Genomic DNA, 16,661 nt, shown 5'->3' on the forward strand with positions numbered 1-16,661 from the left:
CAAGAGCACACCTATCTTATCTGCTGTTCTAGGTGGTCTTGATCTTGATCTTGATGATACAGGTGACGTAGAATTTCTTCTGAGTCAGGCCTTTGTATCGGCAGCGCCTGTAGGGAAAATAAAAAAAAACACACACACAAACAACAAAGAGGGCAATCACCATCTTTCCCACCATTAGTTCCTCCATCTAGCACGCCACAGTCTCTCCAGGAACTCTTTTACAGCCTCAATCATCCTTTAATTCGTCTCCCCACAGAGTCCCAGCAGCACCACCATCCATTCCCTTCCTGTCATCTCTACTCTGTCATGCCCCAGCACCACTTGCATCATCTCATACCTGTCTCTGGCATACTTCACACACTCCAGCACCACATGCTCCACCGTCTCATCCTCTCCCACGTCACACATCTGGCACACTTTGCTGCGGGACTCAGACGATCTATAATTCCTTGCATTCACATCCATGCACTGTGCCCTAGCTCGGAAGAGAAGGTCCCCACCCAGGCTTCCATCATACCACTTTTCATACATTGGGGCCTCTTTCTCTCTATACCATTCCAAGGTACTCTTTTGCTCAATCCTATTCCTCCAGTCACTCAGTCCCACACCTTTCACTACTCTGTCTATCTTACTCTTCCACTTCCTTACACCCCATTCTCTACCCTCTCCATTTTTAACTATCATACTCCAGTCCTTCTCTAAGTGCCTTCCTTCTACCTGCTGAAAAGTCCAACTAGCTATTAGACCACTCTTCACCATCCTGACACTTTTTCCCCCATTTGCTACTCCTGACATTCCACAGAAACACTTTTCTCACTATTCTAGCATCATTCATTCGCTCTAACCTAGCCTTATACCGTAGGGTCGCTTTTACATACCTTTCTCTAAAAGTGCTCCAACCCATGTCTCCACTAAGAGCCTCTACTGCTGCATATCTAGGTGCATTAAGTGCCATTCTTGCAACTCTATTCTGCCCTATTTCTAACTTTTCTAGTTCACTTTCATTACATGCAATCACATCCATACCATACATGATGCTCAGAACAGCCACGCTCTTCCATCTTGATGCTACAGGTGGCTCGGGATCGCTCCAGAGCCAGGCCTTTGGATCGGCAACTCATGTAGTACAAGGGGAAAAAAAAAAAGTTATCCTTTTCACCTTGCTAACCACATTCTCCAGAAAATAATTCACAGCCTCAATCATCTTTTCACCCATCTCTTTACGCAGTCCCAATATCAACACCATCCACTCCATGCATGTCTTTTCCACTCTTTCATTTCTATCATGCCCTAAATCAGTCAGAATCACTTGCATCATCTCATGCCTGTCTCTCTCATACTTCTCACACTCCAGCATGACATGCTCCATTGGCTCATCCTCCTCATGTCACACATCTGGCACAGTTTGCTGAGGGACTCAGACCACTTGTAGTTTTTTATTCCTTCTAGCCATTCTCATCCCTCATACAACTTGTAATCCACTCCTTTCTGTCATTCTCGTGTCCCTCTTCCTTCATTTTAATCCACTTTCAATCTACAATTACATCTCTTTTTGCTATTCTTTCATATCATTAATTTTCTCCAGCCTAACCTTGTACCCAAGTGTGGCTTTTCCTAGTCTTTTCTTATAAGTGCTCCATCCCATATCACCTCTCTAGGCTTCTACTGCTTTTGGTGCATTCAGTGTAATTCATGCTCCTGACATTTTTGATGGTGGATTTTGCCATGATACTAATATACTTAAGTGAGGGAATTCCGACTACCACGCAAGCCCTTCAAGTTGCGGCTCATCAATGATGCACCCTCCACCATCAGGGTGGTCATCTTAAAGTATGCTCACTGCAGTGAAGTGATGCTTTGCATTCCTTCTTAGTTATTAAGTGGACATGGCTTACTTTGCTTGCAAATACCAACTAGCATGGGGCTTGACACGAGAACAACCAAAAGAACGTGAGAATATCTGCTCACTGCTAGAAAGCAAGTTTCTGGGAACACAGGAATACAAGATGTTGGAACAGTGGACAACATTGCTTATGTAAATCACAACTTATATTCCTATAATTGACATATCCCTATTAATCTCCTTTTCCTTTATAGAAGGAAACAACATATGCATTTGTCCACACTTTTGCTACACTGCAACAATAAACCACACATTCAGCAACTTATCAACAATAATATACTGCTCTTTCCACTTCTTTTCAGGTATTCTGAGATATATCAAAATCACTTAGTGTTTATTCAGAAAAGTGTTAGTAACTTCAGAAAAATAAATCATAATGACAATCTAAAACTTTATTTCCAAAAAATTATATACATTATTAATCAGTGTGAATATAACTATTCTACAAGACTGACAGATATCTGCATGAGTGGTGAAAGTTAGTGATGGTGGTGATCATCAGAGCTGAAAAAGACTTTCTCCACAAGAACTGTGCCAACTGCTGCCAGCAGACCCCACTTGAAGCCTCGAAGAACACAAGCCTCAGCCTCTCTCCATGAGTGCCAAACTCCTTCCTGTTATATCGCCACACTTCATTCCTGTAAAGAGAGTTACGCATGGTGAAACAGGAGAATTAAATAAATAAATAAATAAATAAATAAATAAAAAAATATATATATATATATATATATATATATATATATATATATATATATATATATATATATATATGCAACCCCCGTTTAACGAAGGTTCACACAACAAAATTTTGCTAAAACGAAGGTTTCGTTTTACTACCATCTGCTCGTTTAACGAACACCAAACTTGCTTTAACGAAGTTTTATTCAGGTAGTTTTTTCAAAATTTGAAAGCCCCACCATATCATGCAAGCTGACAGCTTTTGAATACACGAGGAGCTGCTGGTACTAAGGCCTGCCTCAGGAGAAATCCTGAGACACCTGTAGAATAAAGATCAAGATCAAGCCTCTCGTGGACAACACAGGGGCTGCCAATACAAAGGCCCGACTCAGAAGAAATTCTGCGTCACCTGTAGCACCAAGATCAAGATCAAGCGCACCACTCACTCCCCGTCAAAACATAACAGCGTCACCAGCAGCTCATCTTCCCTAGTTCAACTTGCCACCAAAATGCCCTGCAATGAGGCCTAACGTTCCTAAGAAGACCAGGAAGTGTCTTACTCTCGAAGTGAAGCTGGGTATTATTCACAGACAAGAGAGGCCAGAAAACTAATAACATTGTTTGCCACCATCTTGACTCCATCTACTGTCTACTATTTTCAAGTCAGCATACTCTATTAAAAAGGCTGGTGAGACCGCATCTTCTTTGAAAGCTAAAAGAACCACCTGAACTCGTGACTCTACAATGGATAAAATGGAAAGCCTTGTGGAAATGTGGTACATAAGTTTTGTATGCGGTACCATGATGCGCACTTTGTTTACATTCCACAGGTTGCCGGTTAGTGTATTTCCCGTTTCACTCTCCCTCCCTTCATAAAGTTAAGATCATCAACATTATAAAGTTACGTACATACATACATTAGTGTACAGTATAATGACTTAAATTAAACTACCTAAATGTTAAACTTAAAATTATTTTTTTAGGAACGTAACCCCTTTGTTAAGCGGGGGTTGCCTGTACATGTAACTCTTGATTTATGCATGTTTAATTTACATGTTTTTGTTAATACACGACCCAAAAAATATTATAATTAATTAAATTTAAGCAATTGGTTTGCTTATACACAATTTGGCCCAACCGCATTTTCAAACTGAGCGTCAGACGCAATTTCAAACTGCGCACCAGAGAGTTCCGCAGCTGGCTGATAGGTGGGAGATCTACTGCCACGGACGCACTCTTCTGCTACACAGTGATGCAAAAAGAATTTTCCAAGAAAAAGCACCAGACCACCATGCTGCAAGTTTTCAAGAAAACACCAGTGGAAGATGTAGTACCAGAAGAGGATGTGGACGATCCTGTGGAAGTGGAGGAAGCAGAGGAAGCGCAGGTGGATGATGATGTCCTTGACTAGGAGGTGGACAGCGAGGCGTGTGCTTGTGAGGGGTGAAGACATTGGCGTCCTGGGTTTATTTTTTTACTAGTTTTTACTTTTATACTATGGGGTTATTTTTGATAAGTGGATTTTTGATAAAGTGGAAAAGCTCAGAGGAAGATGGTGACTGACTGTGGTGTGAGTGGTGAAGGCAGTGATGCAGTGTGTTGTGTTTACTTATTCTTTGTTTTGCTGTTTTCTCTTATCATTTTTTGCTTTCTCTTATTTCTTTACTTTTAATACACTTCTAGTACTCAGAGTGGTAAATAATAAAAACATGTTAATTTAGCCATATAAATAGAGTACAGGCAAGCCCCGCTCAAGAAACGGGTTACATTCCTAAATAAACCTTTTGTTAAGCGAACCAATTATAACAAGTTTAACCCCTGACGAGCTTCCATTGAGAGTAAACAATCTGAGAGTGCATCATAGTACAGTAAAAGGTTTAATGAAAGTAAAAATTATGAAGTTAAACATTTAAGCAGTTTAATCTAAAACTAAGTCATTATAATGTACACTAATGTATATATGTAGGTAACTTTATAATGTTGATGATCTTAAATTTATGAAGGGAGGGAGAGTGGAGCGGAAAATACGCTAGCTGGCAACCTGTAGAATGTAAACAAAGGACGCATCATTGTACCGCACACAAAACTTATGTACCACATTTCCAAAAGGCTTTCCATTTCATCCACTGCAGAGTCACGAGTTCGGGTGGTTCTTTTAACTTGCAAGGAAGATACGGTCTCACCAGCCTTCTTAATAGAGTCTGCTGACTTGAAAATGGTAGACAGCAGATGGAGTCAAGCCATGGTGGGAAGCAATACTATTAGTTTTCTTGCCTCTCTCATGTCTGTGAATAATATCCAACTTCATTTCCAGAGTAAGAGACTTCCTGGTCTTCTTAGCAACGCTAGGCGACATTGCAGGGCATTTTGGTGGCATGTAGAGTGAGGGAAGACGAGCTGCTGCTGACGCTGTTATTGTTTTGAACTAGGGGAGTGAGTGATGCGCGTTTTGTCCACGAGAGGTGCTGGTGCATTCAAAAGCCTGTTGGTTTGCATGAGACGAAGAATAAATTGGCTGTGGTGGACCGGTGTGGCGTATGGGGTGGCAGGAAGGCAGAGACCCTTTGTTTACAGACATGTGGATGGACGTTCAACTAATAGGTATTTTTTCAAGTATTAAGTAGAAATTTTGCATTCATCTATTGAAAAGTTCGCCTATTTAGACGTTTGAGTATTAAGTCTCCACTGTATAAATAAAATGATATCTCTACCTAAACTTTTTTGCCTTCTTTAATAACCTCTCTCTCTCTCTCTCTCTCTCTCTCTCTCTCTCTCTCTCTCTCTCAGCACTAGAATTTTTTAATCCTAGAAATGAAAAAATTATTCCTATTTTTTTTTTTTTTTTTACATTACAAGGGCACTGGCCAAGGGAAAACAAAGTGTTGGAAAAAAAAATCCCGCTGGTTGCCAGGCCCTGTTAAGAGGAAAGTAGAAAGAGAAAAACAAAAAATCTAAAAGGAGGGTCCAGTTAACGTAAGAGGTGTCTTGACACTCCTCTTTGAAAGAGTTTAAGTCATAGGCAGGTGGAAATACAGACACAGGTAGAGAGTTCCAGAGTTTACCAGTGTAGGGAATGAAGGAGTGAAGATACTGGTTAACTCTTGCATTAGGAAGATGGACAGAATAGGGATGAGAAGAAGTAGAGAGTCTTGTGCAGCGAGGCCGCAGGAGGGGGAAGGCATGCAGTTAGCAAGTTCAGAAGAGCAGACAGCATGAAAACAGCGGTAGAAGACAGATAAAGATGCAACATTGCGGCGGTGACTTAAAGAATCAAGACAGTCAGTTAGAGGAGAAGAGTTGATAAGACGAAAAGCTTTAGATTCCACCTTGTTTAGTAAAGCTGTGTGTGGATCCCCCAGACATGAGAGCCATACTCCATACACGGGCGGATAAGGCCCTTGTACAGAGCAAGCAGCTGGGAGGGAGAGAAAATGGACGAAGACGCCATAGGACACCTAACTTCTTGGAAGCTGATTTAGCAAGAGTAGAGATGTGAAATTTCCAGTTTAGATTTTTAGTGAAGGATAGACCGAGTGTGTTTAATGTAGAGGAGAGGGAAGTTGAGTGTTATTGAAGAAGAGAGGATAGTTGTCTGGAAGGTTATGTCGAGTAGATAGTTGTAGAAATTGAGTTTTGAGGCATTGAACAAAACCAGGTTTTCTCTGCCCCAATCAGAAACAAGTGAAAGATCAGAAGTTAGGCGTCCTATAGCATCTCGCCTTGAGTCATTTAATTGTTGTTGGGTTGGGCGTCTGTTGAACGCTGTTGAATAATGCAGGTGGTATCATCAGCATAGGAGTGGATAGGGCATTGAGTCAGATTTAGGAGATCATTGATGAATAATAGAAAGAGAGTGGGTGATAGGACAGAACCCTGTGGAACACCACTGTTGATAGTTTTAGGGAAGAACAGTGACCGTCTACTACAGCAGCAATAGAACGATCGGAAAGGAAACTGGAGATGAAGGTACAGAGAGAAGGATAGAATCCGTAGGAGGGTAGTTTAGAAATTAAAGATTTGTGCCAGACTCTATCGAAGGCTTTCGATATGTCAAGGCCGACAGCAAAGGTTTCACCGAAGTCCCTAAAAGAGGATGACCAAGATTCAGTTAGGAAAGTAAGAAGATCACCAGTAGATCTGCCTTTACGGAAACCATACTGGCAATCAGAGAGAAGGTTGTGAGCTGATAGATGCCTCATTATCTTCCTATTAAGGATAGACTCAAAGGCTTTAGAAAGGCAGGAAATCAAAGCTATAGGGCGGTAGTTAGAAGGATTGGAGTGGTCACCTTTTTTAGGGACAGGTTGAATGTGAGCAAACTTCCAGCAAGAAGGATAAATAGAAGTAGAGAGACACAGATGAAAGAGTTTGACCAGGCAGTGAGCGAGTTCGGAAGCACAGTTTTTGAGAACAACAGGAGGGACTCCATCCGGACCGTAAGCACATGTGTGCCAAAATGTTTACATGTGAAACTGCACTGGCATATGTCAAAAAAACTTATCTAAATCAATAGAAAATTTTTTTTTTCTCATATTATTTACCAAAATTTTTGGATGTCAAAATAAGCAAAAAAAAAAAAATAAATAAATAAATAAATAAATAAAAAAAAAAAAAAATAATAATAATGAATTGTTCCAACTATTAGATAATCTGTCATTTTTAGGCTGTGACTCAGACTGGATTTTCTTGAGATCTAAGAACAGATCACAATGGCAATAGTACTACTCTAAAGTTCATATAAAGGTGGTTTAGGTGATATGTAGAGTGCAGAATGCTAATGGGTGGAGGTGGAGTGGTGCTAGAGAAAGAAGTGAGATGGCAATACTGTGGAGGTGGTCTACTCTAACTCTGATGATTTCTGATCTTCCTCCCCTCCTTTGCCACCTCAGCAATGATCTTCAGGCAGTCGTTAAATGCTTGTTAAAGATGCCACTGAACCACACGGGAATCAGCCGTTACACCAGCTATATCTTTAATTCATCTATTCTTGGTAAGACAAATTTTTATTACCAATTATTTCTTAAACAATAATGAACTCTTTTATTTCAACATTGAGTGTAGACTAAGACAGGTAAAATGATCAAAATAATTCAGTGACACACCCTGTGATGCTGCAGACCCCCAGCACAGCCTGAACCTGCAAACCCACTTGACTCACTGGAACACTGCAGAGACAATGTTGCTCTAGCAGTGTTCTAAAAGGAACAGGTGCAGGAGATGCTACACCTGGCTGGGTTATGTCATCCTCCAAGGGTACTAAGTGAAGCACGAGAATGGTGCTCAATACTGGTGACAGTGGTGGTGAAGCAATCCCACACCAGCCAGCACCAACAAATGTTTGTTGGTTGAGCATCTTGAATGTGAATAATTTTCACTGCTACTGCTTCACTCATTTGGCAGATGAACACTCAAAGTGTCAAACTCATGGCCCATATTTGGAGAGGTATTCAGCTCATCCCTCTGACACTTTTCACTTCATCAAAAACTGGCAAAGTGAATAGTGAACAGTAACAGTTAGCATAGATGTGGGCAAACTACGGCCCACGGGCCACATGCGACCCGCCAAAGGAATTCATGCGGTCCGATAAATGTTAGTAAATTTGAAAGAGCAAGTTAATAAACACTGCCAAATAGTATTGTATGTGAGCACTTGATTTTCTTCCCACAAGTGTGCACATGCATGTGAGAGTGGCTTTTTATTCATTTTGTATTCTAAATATTAATGATTTTGGGTTGACACACCGTGACTGTACCTTTGGGCAAAAAAGTATGTACATAGATATGAAATGTTTAAATAAAAAATGAGAGAGAGAGAGAGAGAGAGAGAGAGAGAGAGAGAGAGAGAGAGAGAGAGAGAGAGAGAGAGAGAGAGAGAGAGAGTGTTTTAGGGCAAATGTAACATGAAAAGCAAGTGAAGAATAGTGACAAATATGATACTTTTTATTTAGTACTCAATGTTTTCTCATAATCTTTATGGGTCATGGTCTCTTGATCTTCTAATGAGATAATCTATTATTTATGTTATGTTATGTTTAATCTACAACTTGACTTCAAAGGGAGTATCAATCTAAAGAAAAAATGCAGCACAAATTGTAACCATTTCATTTTGTGAGGAAAACATTGTACTGATAAACGATACCTTAGCCATGGATCTCGCAGACCATGAGAGGCCAGGGCACGCTCCACCTGCATCAGCTCTGGTGCATCTTTCACTTTATATATCTGCCAGTCAGGGATCTTTATATCTCCACCACCCATCTGTAACACAAGAAAACTGTTTACTGTACAATATGCAGATGTCCTACAATATCACTATAAACTATACTCTGCTCTCTATAAATGAAAAATCTAGAAAGCAAAACAATGACAACATAATCTACCATTATATAATAATCTCAGTTGGATATTTAAAATACCCAAGTTTGCACAAAAGAGGATTACTTATATAAATTACTGTAAACCCTCAATTTATGTTGGGAATGGGAGGTAGGCGTTAGTTGGTATTAAAAAAAAAAAAGTCATAACTTGAAAAACATTCATATGCGACAGAATGACATATGCCATCAATCATTTCAGCGCATTTCTCATCAGAAAAACAAGTCACACGACAGACCCCAAGGCTCGCTACACTGAAAATTGACCCACACACAAAAAAAAAAAAATCATAACGTGAAGTATGTACAGTGAGTATACTGCCACAGGTAATCGTGATATGACTTACTGATAAGGACTAATAGTCAACATTAACCAAATACAATAAAATAAAAACAAACAAACAAACTAGTACAGTGTGGAAAGGTCCATTAACAGAAGACCGAGTAAATCAGTGTCCTCAGCTATGGAGGTCAGCCTCTCACAAAGACTGTACAGGCCAGGACACAGGAATCAGCAGCGTAGATCAAATCCAGACTTAATGTGTGAATAGTGCCACTGACCTTCAGCAGACAACAACAGCAGCAGCAGCAGCACCAGCTGAAAGGGAGAGTATGTCCGGCACTGAGAAGACGGTGTGGTGTGTCTTGGAAGTGGGACGGCACCTCTGCCTAATAGTGCTAATCTCACCTCTGTGACTACTGTATGGAAAACAAATTCCTTTTCTACATTTCATCACATGTATTTATTAAACTAATATAAAAGTTTGGTAATCACTGATTAAGTACAGCGACTTCAAGTTTCCATCCCTAAACTACTTTATTCTCACCCGCACACTCGCAAGATATTTCGCAGCTCACGGAGAAGGAAGTGCTGGAGTGAGCACTGAGCACTAGGCAGCCACATCCGCAGCAGGACTGGAGTGACTTGCTTTCCACATGGATTGGCTGTGGAAATTCTTCAGTTATAAGGGCAGGTAAACAAATAGTTTTTTTTTTTTAGTTTAAATCATGATGAAAATTTAATAAAATTTTACTCGTGTACCAATTTTGGAACCATTATTTTGTAGTATTATTACGTACTATAAATCTTTCTCAGTCTCAGTGGTAAAGGGTGCACCACTGGAAAGTAGACATTTTTCTGAGACATGTTTCTTCCTTACACTTTCTGTCAGAAATTACTCCTTTAGTATTAATGCTTATAAATAAATGTGATCAGTTTGGACTTTCACCCAGCCAGCCAGCGAGCAAGGCAGTGAATGGATGGATGGTATATCTACATCCTTTCTGTCGTAAATGTGTATTTTTCGAGTTTTGACTTTTTTCAACTCTTGCCTACTTTTCATTCCCAGCAATCATGGGAGGTCTGTGGAAAGTAGGTTTTTTGGATAAGGGGGCAATAAATTGAGGGTAAATTTATAGTTTAATACAATATTCCCTATCTTTAACCTAACCTAATCTAATCTAACCTAACCTAACCTAACCTAACCTAACCTAACCTAACCTAACCCACAAACCTCATCTATAAACAAATGCAAGTCTGTTTACTGCTCATTTCCAAGTGTGATGGAGCTCTGTAGCTCACCGCAGCTCGCTGGACTTAGAGAAAACTCGACAGACATAGTACATTCCTGGACCTATTGCAGTGTTCTTATTCACTTCTTGGCAGGTAGTATACTTATTGAAAATGTAAATAGTAGGAACAAACAACATAAGGGTGGCCAAAACCACCTAGAGATTATTGTGTGAAACTGTAGTAGAACCAAATTGAGTAATGTGCATTGCAAGAGAAATCAGAAATCAACAAAATCACAGAAGAAATCTCTGAAAATACTTTGATAGTGTAGGTGGAGGCGGCTGTGGCGAGCGCTGCCTTGTTATTGTTGAGCAGCATTGCCAGTGATTTGCTACCCGTGGATCCTCTCTAAGGGTTACTAACCAAACATAACATTACAGTCAACCCTTGGCTATCGTGACTTCAGCTATCGTGTTTTATTGCTATCACGCACCCATGAAAAGCTGTTAAAATTTCATTATCGCGACCTCAGATGTCTGCTATCACGCACCCAGCCATGACATCATGGGATATTTGAGCGCTCACTGGCCAAAACCGCCTTCCTGCCGAGATCGATTCGGCTATCGCGTTTTCGGCTATGGCGCGGCTATTTTGGCCCCAATTGGGCGCGATAGCCGAGGGTTAAGTGTATAACCTTTTAGCTGAGAGACTGCTGCCCCAGGCTCCCATAAGGGTTACTAACCAAACCCAACATTATAACCGTGATTTAATGCACGTCAAGAAATCATTGGTTGGGGGAGACTAAATTCTTCTAAAAATATTACGAGGCCTTCTAGGAGGCTTGGGATGTTATCAGGCAGAAATGTAAAGCTCATGACATTTAGGTGATGGAAGGCTCAAGTAAATTTTTTGGGCTACATTCTTATCATATATTGGATGAGAACAGCCTGTGTTAAATCAAGATTGGAAGGTTTGAATTGGGAGAAAGAGTGAAGAATGTATGCCTCCATGCCAGACACTATTAACTCTGTTATGGGGTCAGCACATAGAGATGGGTCTCTAACACAGAAGCAGTAGTCATTCCAAGGAAAATCAGCATAATATCTCCTCGTGTCCCTCGACTAGCGGAGGCATCTCCACTTTGGGGATCTTGAGGAGGAATTAGACTAATAGAACAAGGTACAAATATGAGATTGTGATGAGCCCAATGGAGAAGATAGGGTAACAGCATAAGCAAAAAGATTAGTGGTTAGGAAAGGACAAGACTTTTGGCATATCTTGAAGACAATTAGGAATACAAATAAGATGTTACACCAGTTGCTTTAGGTCATGGAGGATAGCAAAGCTAAAGACTAGTTAATTAGAATGGTTAGTGAAAGAAGAAGAAAGCCAAAGCTGGTGGTAAACATTGAAGTTTCTGAGAATGATAATTCTCTGTAAAAGAAATAGGGGCAAAATGTTTTCTCATTTTGGAAGTTAAGTCATCAAAGAATTTCTTATTGTCGGAGGAGATAGGCAAGAAGAATACAGCACAGGTGAATTTAGTAAAAGAATGACTCTATAGTTGTACACAGATGGTGAAAAACAGAGACAATCCAAAAACTTCTGTATTAAATTAAGTTAAGTAAGTAGACACAATATCAAGCTTTGTATTGTAAATAAAGATGCAGAAATTAGGAGAGAATAGAAAAAAGGCATATAACTAGAGACTAAAGCACATTGTTGTGTTAGACTTTTGAAAGACATATGTATAATATTGATAGGATTTGTAATTTTTCAGACCAAGAGAAGATGACAACCCTTTCAGAAGCTTAACTTGGGAGGAGATTGTAAAGCAGAGAGACTTGAAGGACTTGCAAGATTCTGAGGAGATGTAAGTTAGTTGTTTTGTTAATACTTTTAGTATGTTTTCCCTTACTCATATTCTGTACACTACATTCAAGGATAATATGGCAGTTCCTGCCACAGCCTGGAATGAAAATGCTTTTCTGATAAATAAGGGGATTATTGATACTACTTCCTAATTAATCCATTCTTTTTGCATATACCCACCCTAACTTGCTCTGCTCTTCAATGTATTCTACTTATAGGATATATAAGTTATAAGATGAAAAATATATTGAATTCATCTTTTTTTGTTTGTATGTACTGTACATTTGCCAGTTGACATTTTATAGGAATTTGTTAGATATTGTGTACAGGCAACCCCCATTTAACGAAGGTTCACACAACAAAATTTTGCTACAACGAAGGTTTCGTTTTGCTACCATCTGCTCGTTTAACGAACACCAAACTCGCTTTAACTAAGTTTTATCCAGGTAATTTTTTCCAAATTTGAAAGCCCCACCGTATCATGCAAGCTGACAGGCTTTTGAATACACCAGGAGCTGCTGGTACTAAGGCCTGCCTCAGGAGAAATCCTGAGACACCTGTAGAATAAAGATCAAGATCAAGCCTCTCGTGGACAACACAGGTGCTGCCGATACAAAGGCCTGACTCAGAAGAAATTCTGCATCACCTGTAGCATCAAGATGAAGATCAAGATCACGCGCACCACTCACTCCCCAGTCAAAACATAACAGCGTCACCAGCAGCTCATCTTCCCTAGTTCAACTTACCACCAAAACGCCCTGCAATGTGGCCTAACGTTCCTAAGAAGACCAGGAAGTGTCTTACTCTCAAGTGAAGCTGGGTATTATTCACAGACAAGAGAGAGGCCAGAAAACTAATAACATTGCTTGCCACCATCTTGACTCCATCTACTGTCTACTATTTTCAAGTCAGCAGACTCTATTAAGAAGGCTGGTGAGACCGCATCTTCCTTGAAAGCTAAAAGAACCACCTGAATTCGTGACTCTACAATGGATAAAATGGAAAGCCTCGTGGAAATGTGGTACATAAGTTTTGTATGTGGTACCATGATGCGCACTTTGTTCACATTCCACAAGTTGCCGGTTAGTGTATTTCCCATTTCACTCTCCCTCCCTTCATAAAGTTAAGATCATCAACATTATAATGTTACGTACATACATACATTAGTGTACATTATAATGACTTAAACTACATAAATGTTTAACTTCATAATTTTTACTTTCATTAAACCTTTTACTGTACTATGATGCACTCTCGCTTTGCTTACCCTCAATGGAAGTTCAAATCAGGGGTTAAACTTGTTATAATCGGTTCGTTTAACGAAGTTTCGCTTAACGAAGTGTTTTTTTAGGAACGTAACCCCTTTGTTAAGCGGGGTTTGCCTGTATAGTTAAATAGAGTAAATTGTCATGTCTCCTTAAATATCGTCATTTTAAATGAAATTTGCTTTATTCAAACTTGCATTAATTGAGAGTTGACTGTACTTCTTTGGGTGGCGCAGAAAAGTGTTCTCTATCTGTCAATACAATCTTGGCCTAGGTTGCTCTCCCCGTTGAATTAAATCCAATAATTCTTTATTCGATCTGATTTTCAGGAATGTAACCCAATTGTAAAGTGAGGGGAACCTGTAATTTGATCTCCTTGACAATGTTTATCATGCTTCACAAGCTGTCCTGGAATAGGTACGCCACCTCTGGACTGCGATCAGCAGTGATGGCATCGTTAACATCACAAACAAACATCTTGCAGAATCTGTGTCTCCTGAAACTTGCCATACCAGCATAGTATTTTTGGAAATAATACTAATCTTCAAACCACACATATAAAAACAAAATGAGAAAAATTTTATTGCAAATGTGGAACACTAGAAAAAAATTATTTCCAAGATTCTTTTCTGGCATGGCAAGTCTCGGGAGTCACAAGATTACACAAGATGTTTGTTTGGGCTGCCATATTAGCTAATGATGTCATCACAGTTGATTGCAGTACAGGGGTCCCTCACTTATTACAGGACAGCTTGTGATGCATGATAAACATTGTCAGGAAGATGAATGTATGGCATCTTACTGTCAGTTAGACACTGTTACTATAGCAATGACCACTCTTTATTTGAGCTGAGAGGTGCACAAAAGTGTGTGATAGAGCAAATGTGCCGCAGGGAGTGTGGGATGCATGCTGAATCACTATGTCAGATGCAGCCATGGGGTCCAGGGGTCCAGGAACAGATTAATCTATTTCCCATGAATTGTTCGGTAACTGAGGTATATTTTACATTGATTACTATGGGAAAAATGATTTCAGCTTTCAAAACATTTGGTTCACTAATGGCCTTCAGGAATGAATAAGTCAAAAAAACCGAGGTTCCACTGTATATAAACTCTGGCTCCCTGTAATGTGTTAGTGGTTGTATATCTGTTTATACATGTTCACCTTTTGGAGATGCAGAAAGAAAGTTATCTTAAGTACTTGTTCCTTGAATTAAGATTTTTGTTAGTATACCATTTCTTAATTTATTCTTCTTTCTGACAGGCAACACCCATGGGGATACTCCCACCATGGCGACTTCCCCAATACTGACATGTTCTTACCTCATCAAGAATTATTAGGCCAAATGGATGACATGTTTTCCAAACTGGAAGACATGATGAGGGAGATGCATCATCACCCGGCCTGGGAACTGCCAGGTAGTATAGTCTTGTGAAAATTTTGTGAGAGCTCTCTTGCAGCTTACATATTGAAACTGTGAGTCACACTTAAGAGAATTCTCCTTTTTATTTTCTCTCTCTCTCTCTCTCTCTCTCTCTCTCTCTCTCTCTCTCTCTCTCTCTCTCTCTCTCTCCTCTCTCTTCTCTCTCTCTCTCATGATGGTTATAGCACTTAATGGGTGCTTTTGGAATATAATCCTTGGGTGCATGGTGTCATAGTTGGTGAAGTCTCACTCAGGGCCACCTCAAGGACAGGGGAACAGATTCAAAACTGGCTTGCTGATGCTGATAACATATACTTGATAGTACTTCATGAAAAATTTCACTGTGCCCACAGCACCCACACACACGACACTCACTCTGAACACTCTTTGCCACAATCTATGGCACCCCTCTAAGTTGACCAGTGTCTCTTCTGAACTGGGTCGAGGCAACCTCTGTCAGACATGCATGCTAGCTAACCCTAAACTTCTAGACTAGGAGTTCTCAACCTTTTTCTGATCAAGAATCCCCCTGAGATATGAGACCATCTCCCCAAGCCCCCAGTAATCTGACATAAAACAGAATATTAGTCTAGTGTCTGACACTAACTCAATATGCAATGGTACTGCAAAGGATGTTATTAGATCAGCCTCTAGGTTAAAAACCCGTTTCAGTGATCTCCTAGTTCCATCTGAAACAAATGCAAAATTGTTACCCTCCTATCACACTTCACCAAGGTATTATGATCTCAGATTTAAACACAACTCTTCCTAAGTATGCACTGATCCTGCTATAACATTGTACATGATAAGAAGGCTGACACAGGCTTGGTAGACAGCTGCTAAATTCTTGTTGCTGCCAGGCAGGTCAAGGTCAATATGGCTGGTGCCACTTGATTTAGTTCTCCTCCTCGGGGAGGTTCCTACCCAAAACTCACATGTGAGCAGTTCAAACGTGAATCTTTGTGGGAGTTAAAATTTCTTTTTGGAGCATTTCATACAGTTTGGTTCATTACAATATGAGTTTACATAGATATATATAATCTCATAAAAAAAAAGGCCAATCTTGGAGATTAAGGGTACAGCAAGATCATGCAACATGCAGTGTTAAAGTTTGGACATGCCACTCATCTCTCTCTCATTACTAACTCCACTCCACAAAGAGACCAGCTTTCAAAAATAGAAAAAAAATATTCTGCCAACACAAATAATAGTTGCTCAACTTTATTTGTGACTCAACAGATAAAACATTAGTTCTTATACAGATCATTGAAAAAATTTTCAAACTAAAAATAAATGTGAAAACATTGAAAGCCTAGTTATGAATAATTAGGTTATGACAGCTGTTCTATAGACTGTGCATCACCTGATGCCATGGATACTGTTAGCATAAACACTGGATTATTGTTTTGTAAAATGTAAGTATAGTACATAAAAATGTATCATGAGAGGCAATTTTAGAATGTTTGTGTGTTCTATGAAGTAAATAACATCCATTGCATTTCAGATATACAGGCAGAACCTGAGCCACAAACTCCACGAGACTTCATGCTGAAGGTCCCTGAAAATGACCAGACCAAGATAGTGCCAGCTCCTGCTCCCCACCACCCACTACATAGGTAATGAACTCATATT

At 39.8% G+C, this 16,661-nt stretch overlaps 2 protein-coding genes across 3 annotated transcripts in view; one reads left to right on the top strand and one right to left on the bottom strand.

Annotated features, from left to right (window-relative positions):
* Window positions 1–2,280: 2,280 nt before the first annotated feature.
* On the bottom strand, window positions 2,281–9,667 carry LOC123506437 (NADH dehydrogenase [ubiquinone] 1 beta subcomplex subunit 3-like). Its single transcript, XM_045258524.1, is given in 4 exon segments — window positions 2,281–2,472; window positions 2,475–2,541; window positions 8,721–8,839; window positions 9,517–9,667. Coding segments are annotated over 3 exon segments (276 nt in total). The 5' UTR covers window positions 9,517–9,667; the 3' UTR covers window positions 2,281–2,382.
* Window positions 9,563–16,661, top strand: part of LOC123506435 (HCLS1-associated protein X-1-like) — a 30,291-nt gene continuing 23,192 nt past the window's right edge. The window contains exons 1-5 of one of the 2 annotated variants that reach the window (XM_045258522.1): window positions 9,563–9,656; window positions 9,798–9,929; window positions 12,249–12,341; window positions 14,870–15,024; window positions 16,534–16,645. In XM_045258522.1, the coding sequence (XP_045114457.1) occupies window positions 9,892–9,929; window positions 12,249–12,341; window positions 14,870–15,024; window positions 16,534–16,645 (398 nt within the window). In that variant the 5' untranslated portion in view covers window positions 9,563–9,656; window positions 9,798–9,891. Of the gene's footprint in view, window positions 9,930–12,248; window positions 12,342–14,869; window positions 15,025–16,533; window positions 16,646–16,661 lie in introns of both variants that reach the window. The other variant, XR_006675425.1, reaches the window with a different exon arrangement.

This window comes from Portunus trituberculatus, chromosome 20, assembly GCF_017591435.1.
Source record: "Portunus trituberculatus isolate SZX2019 chromosome 20, ASM1759143v1, whole genome shotgun sequence".
NCBI classification, from domain to species: Eukaryota; Metazoa; Arthropoda; class Malacostraca; order Decapoda; family Portunidae; genus Portunus; species Portunus trituberculatus.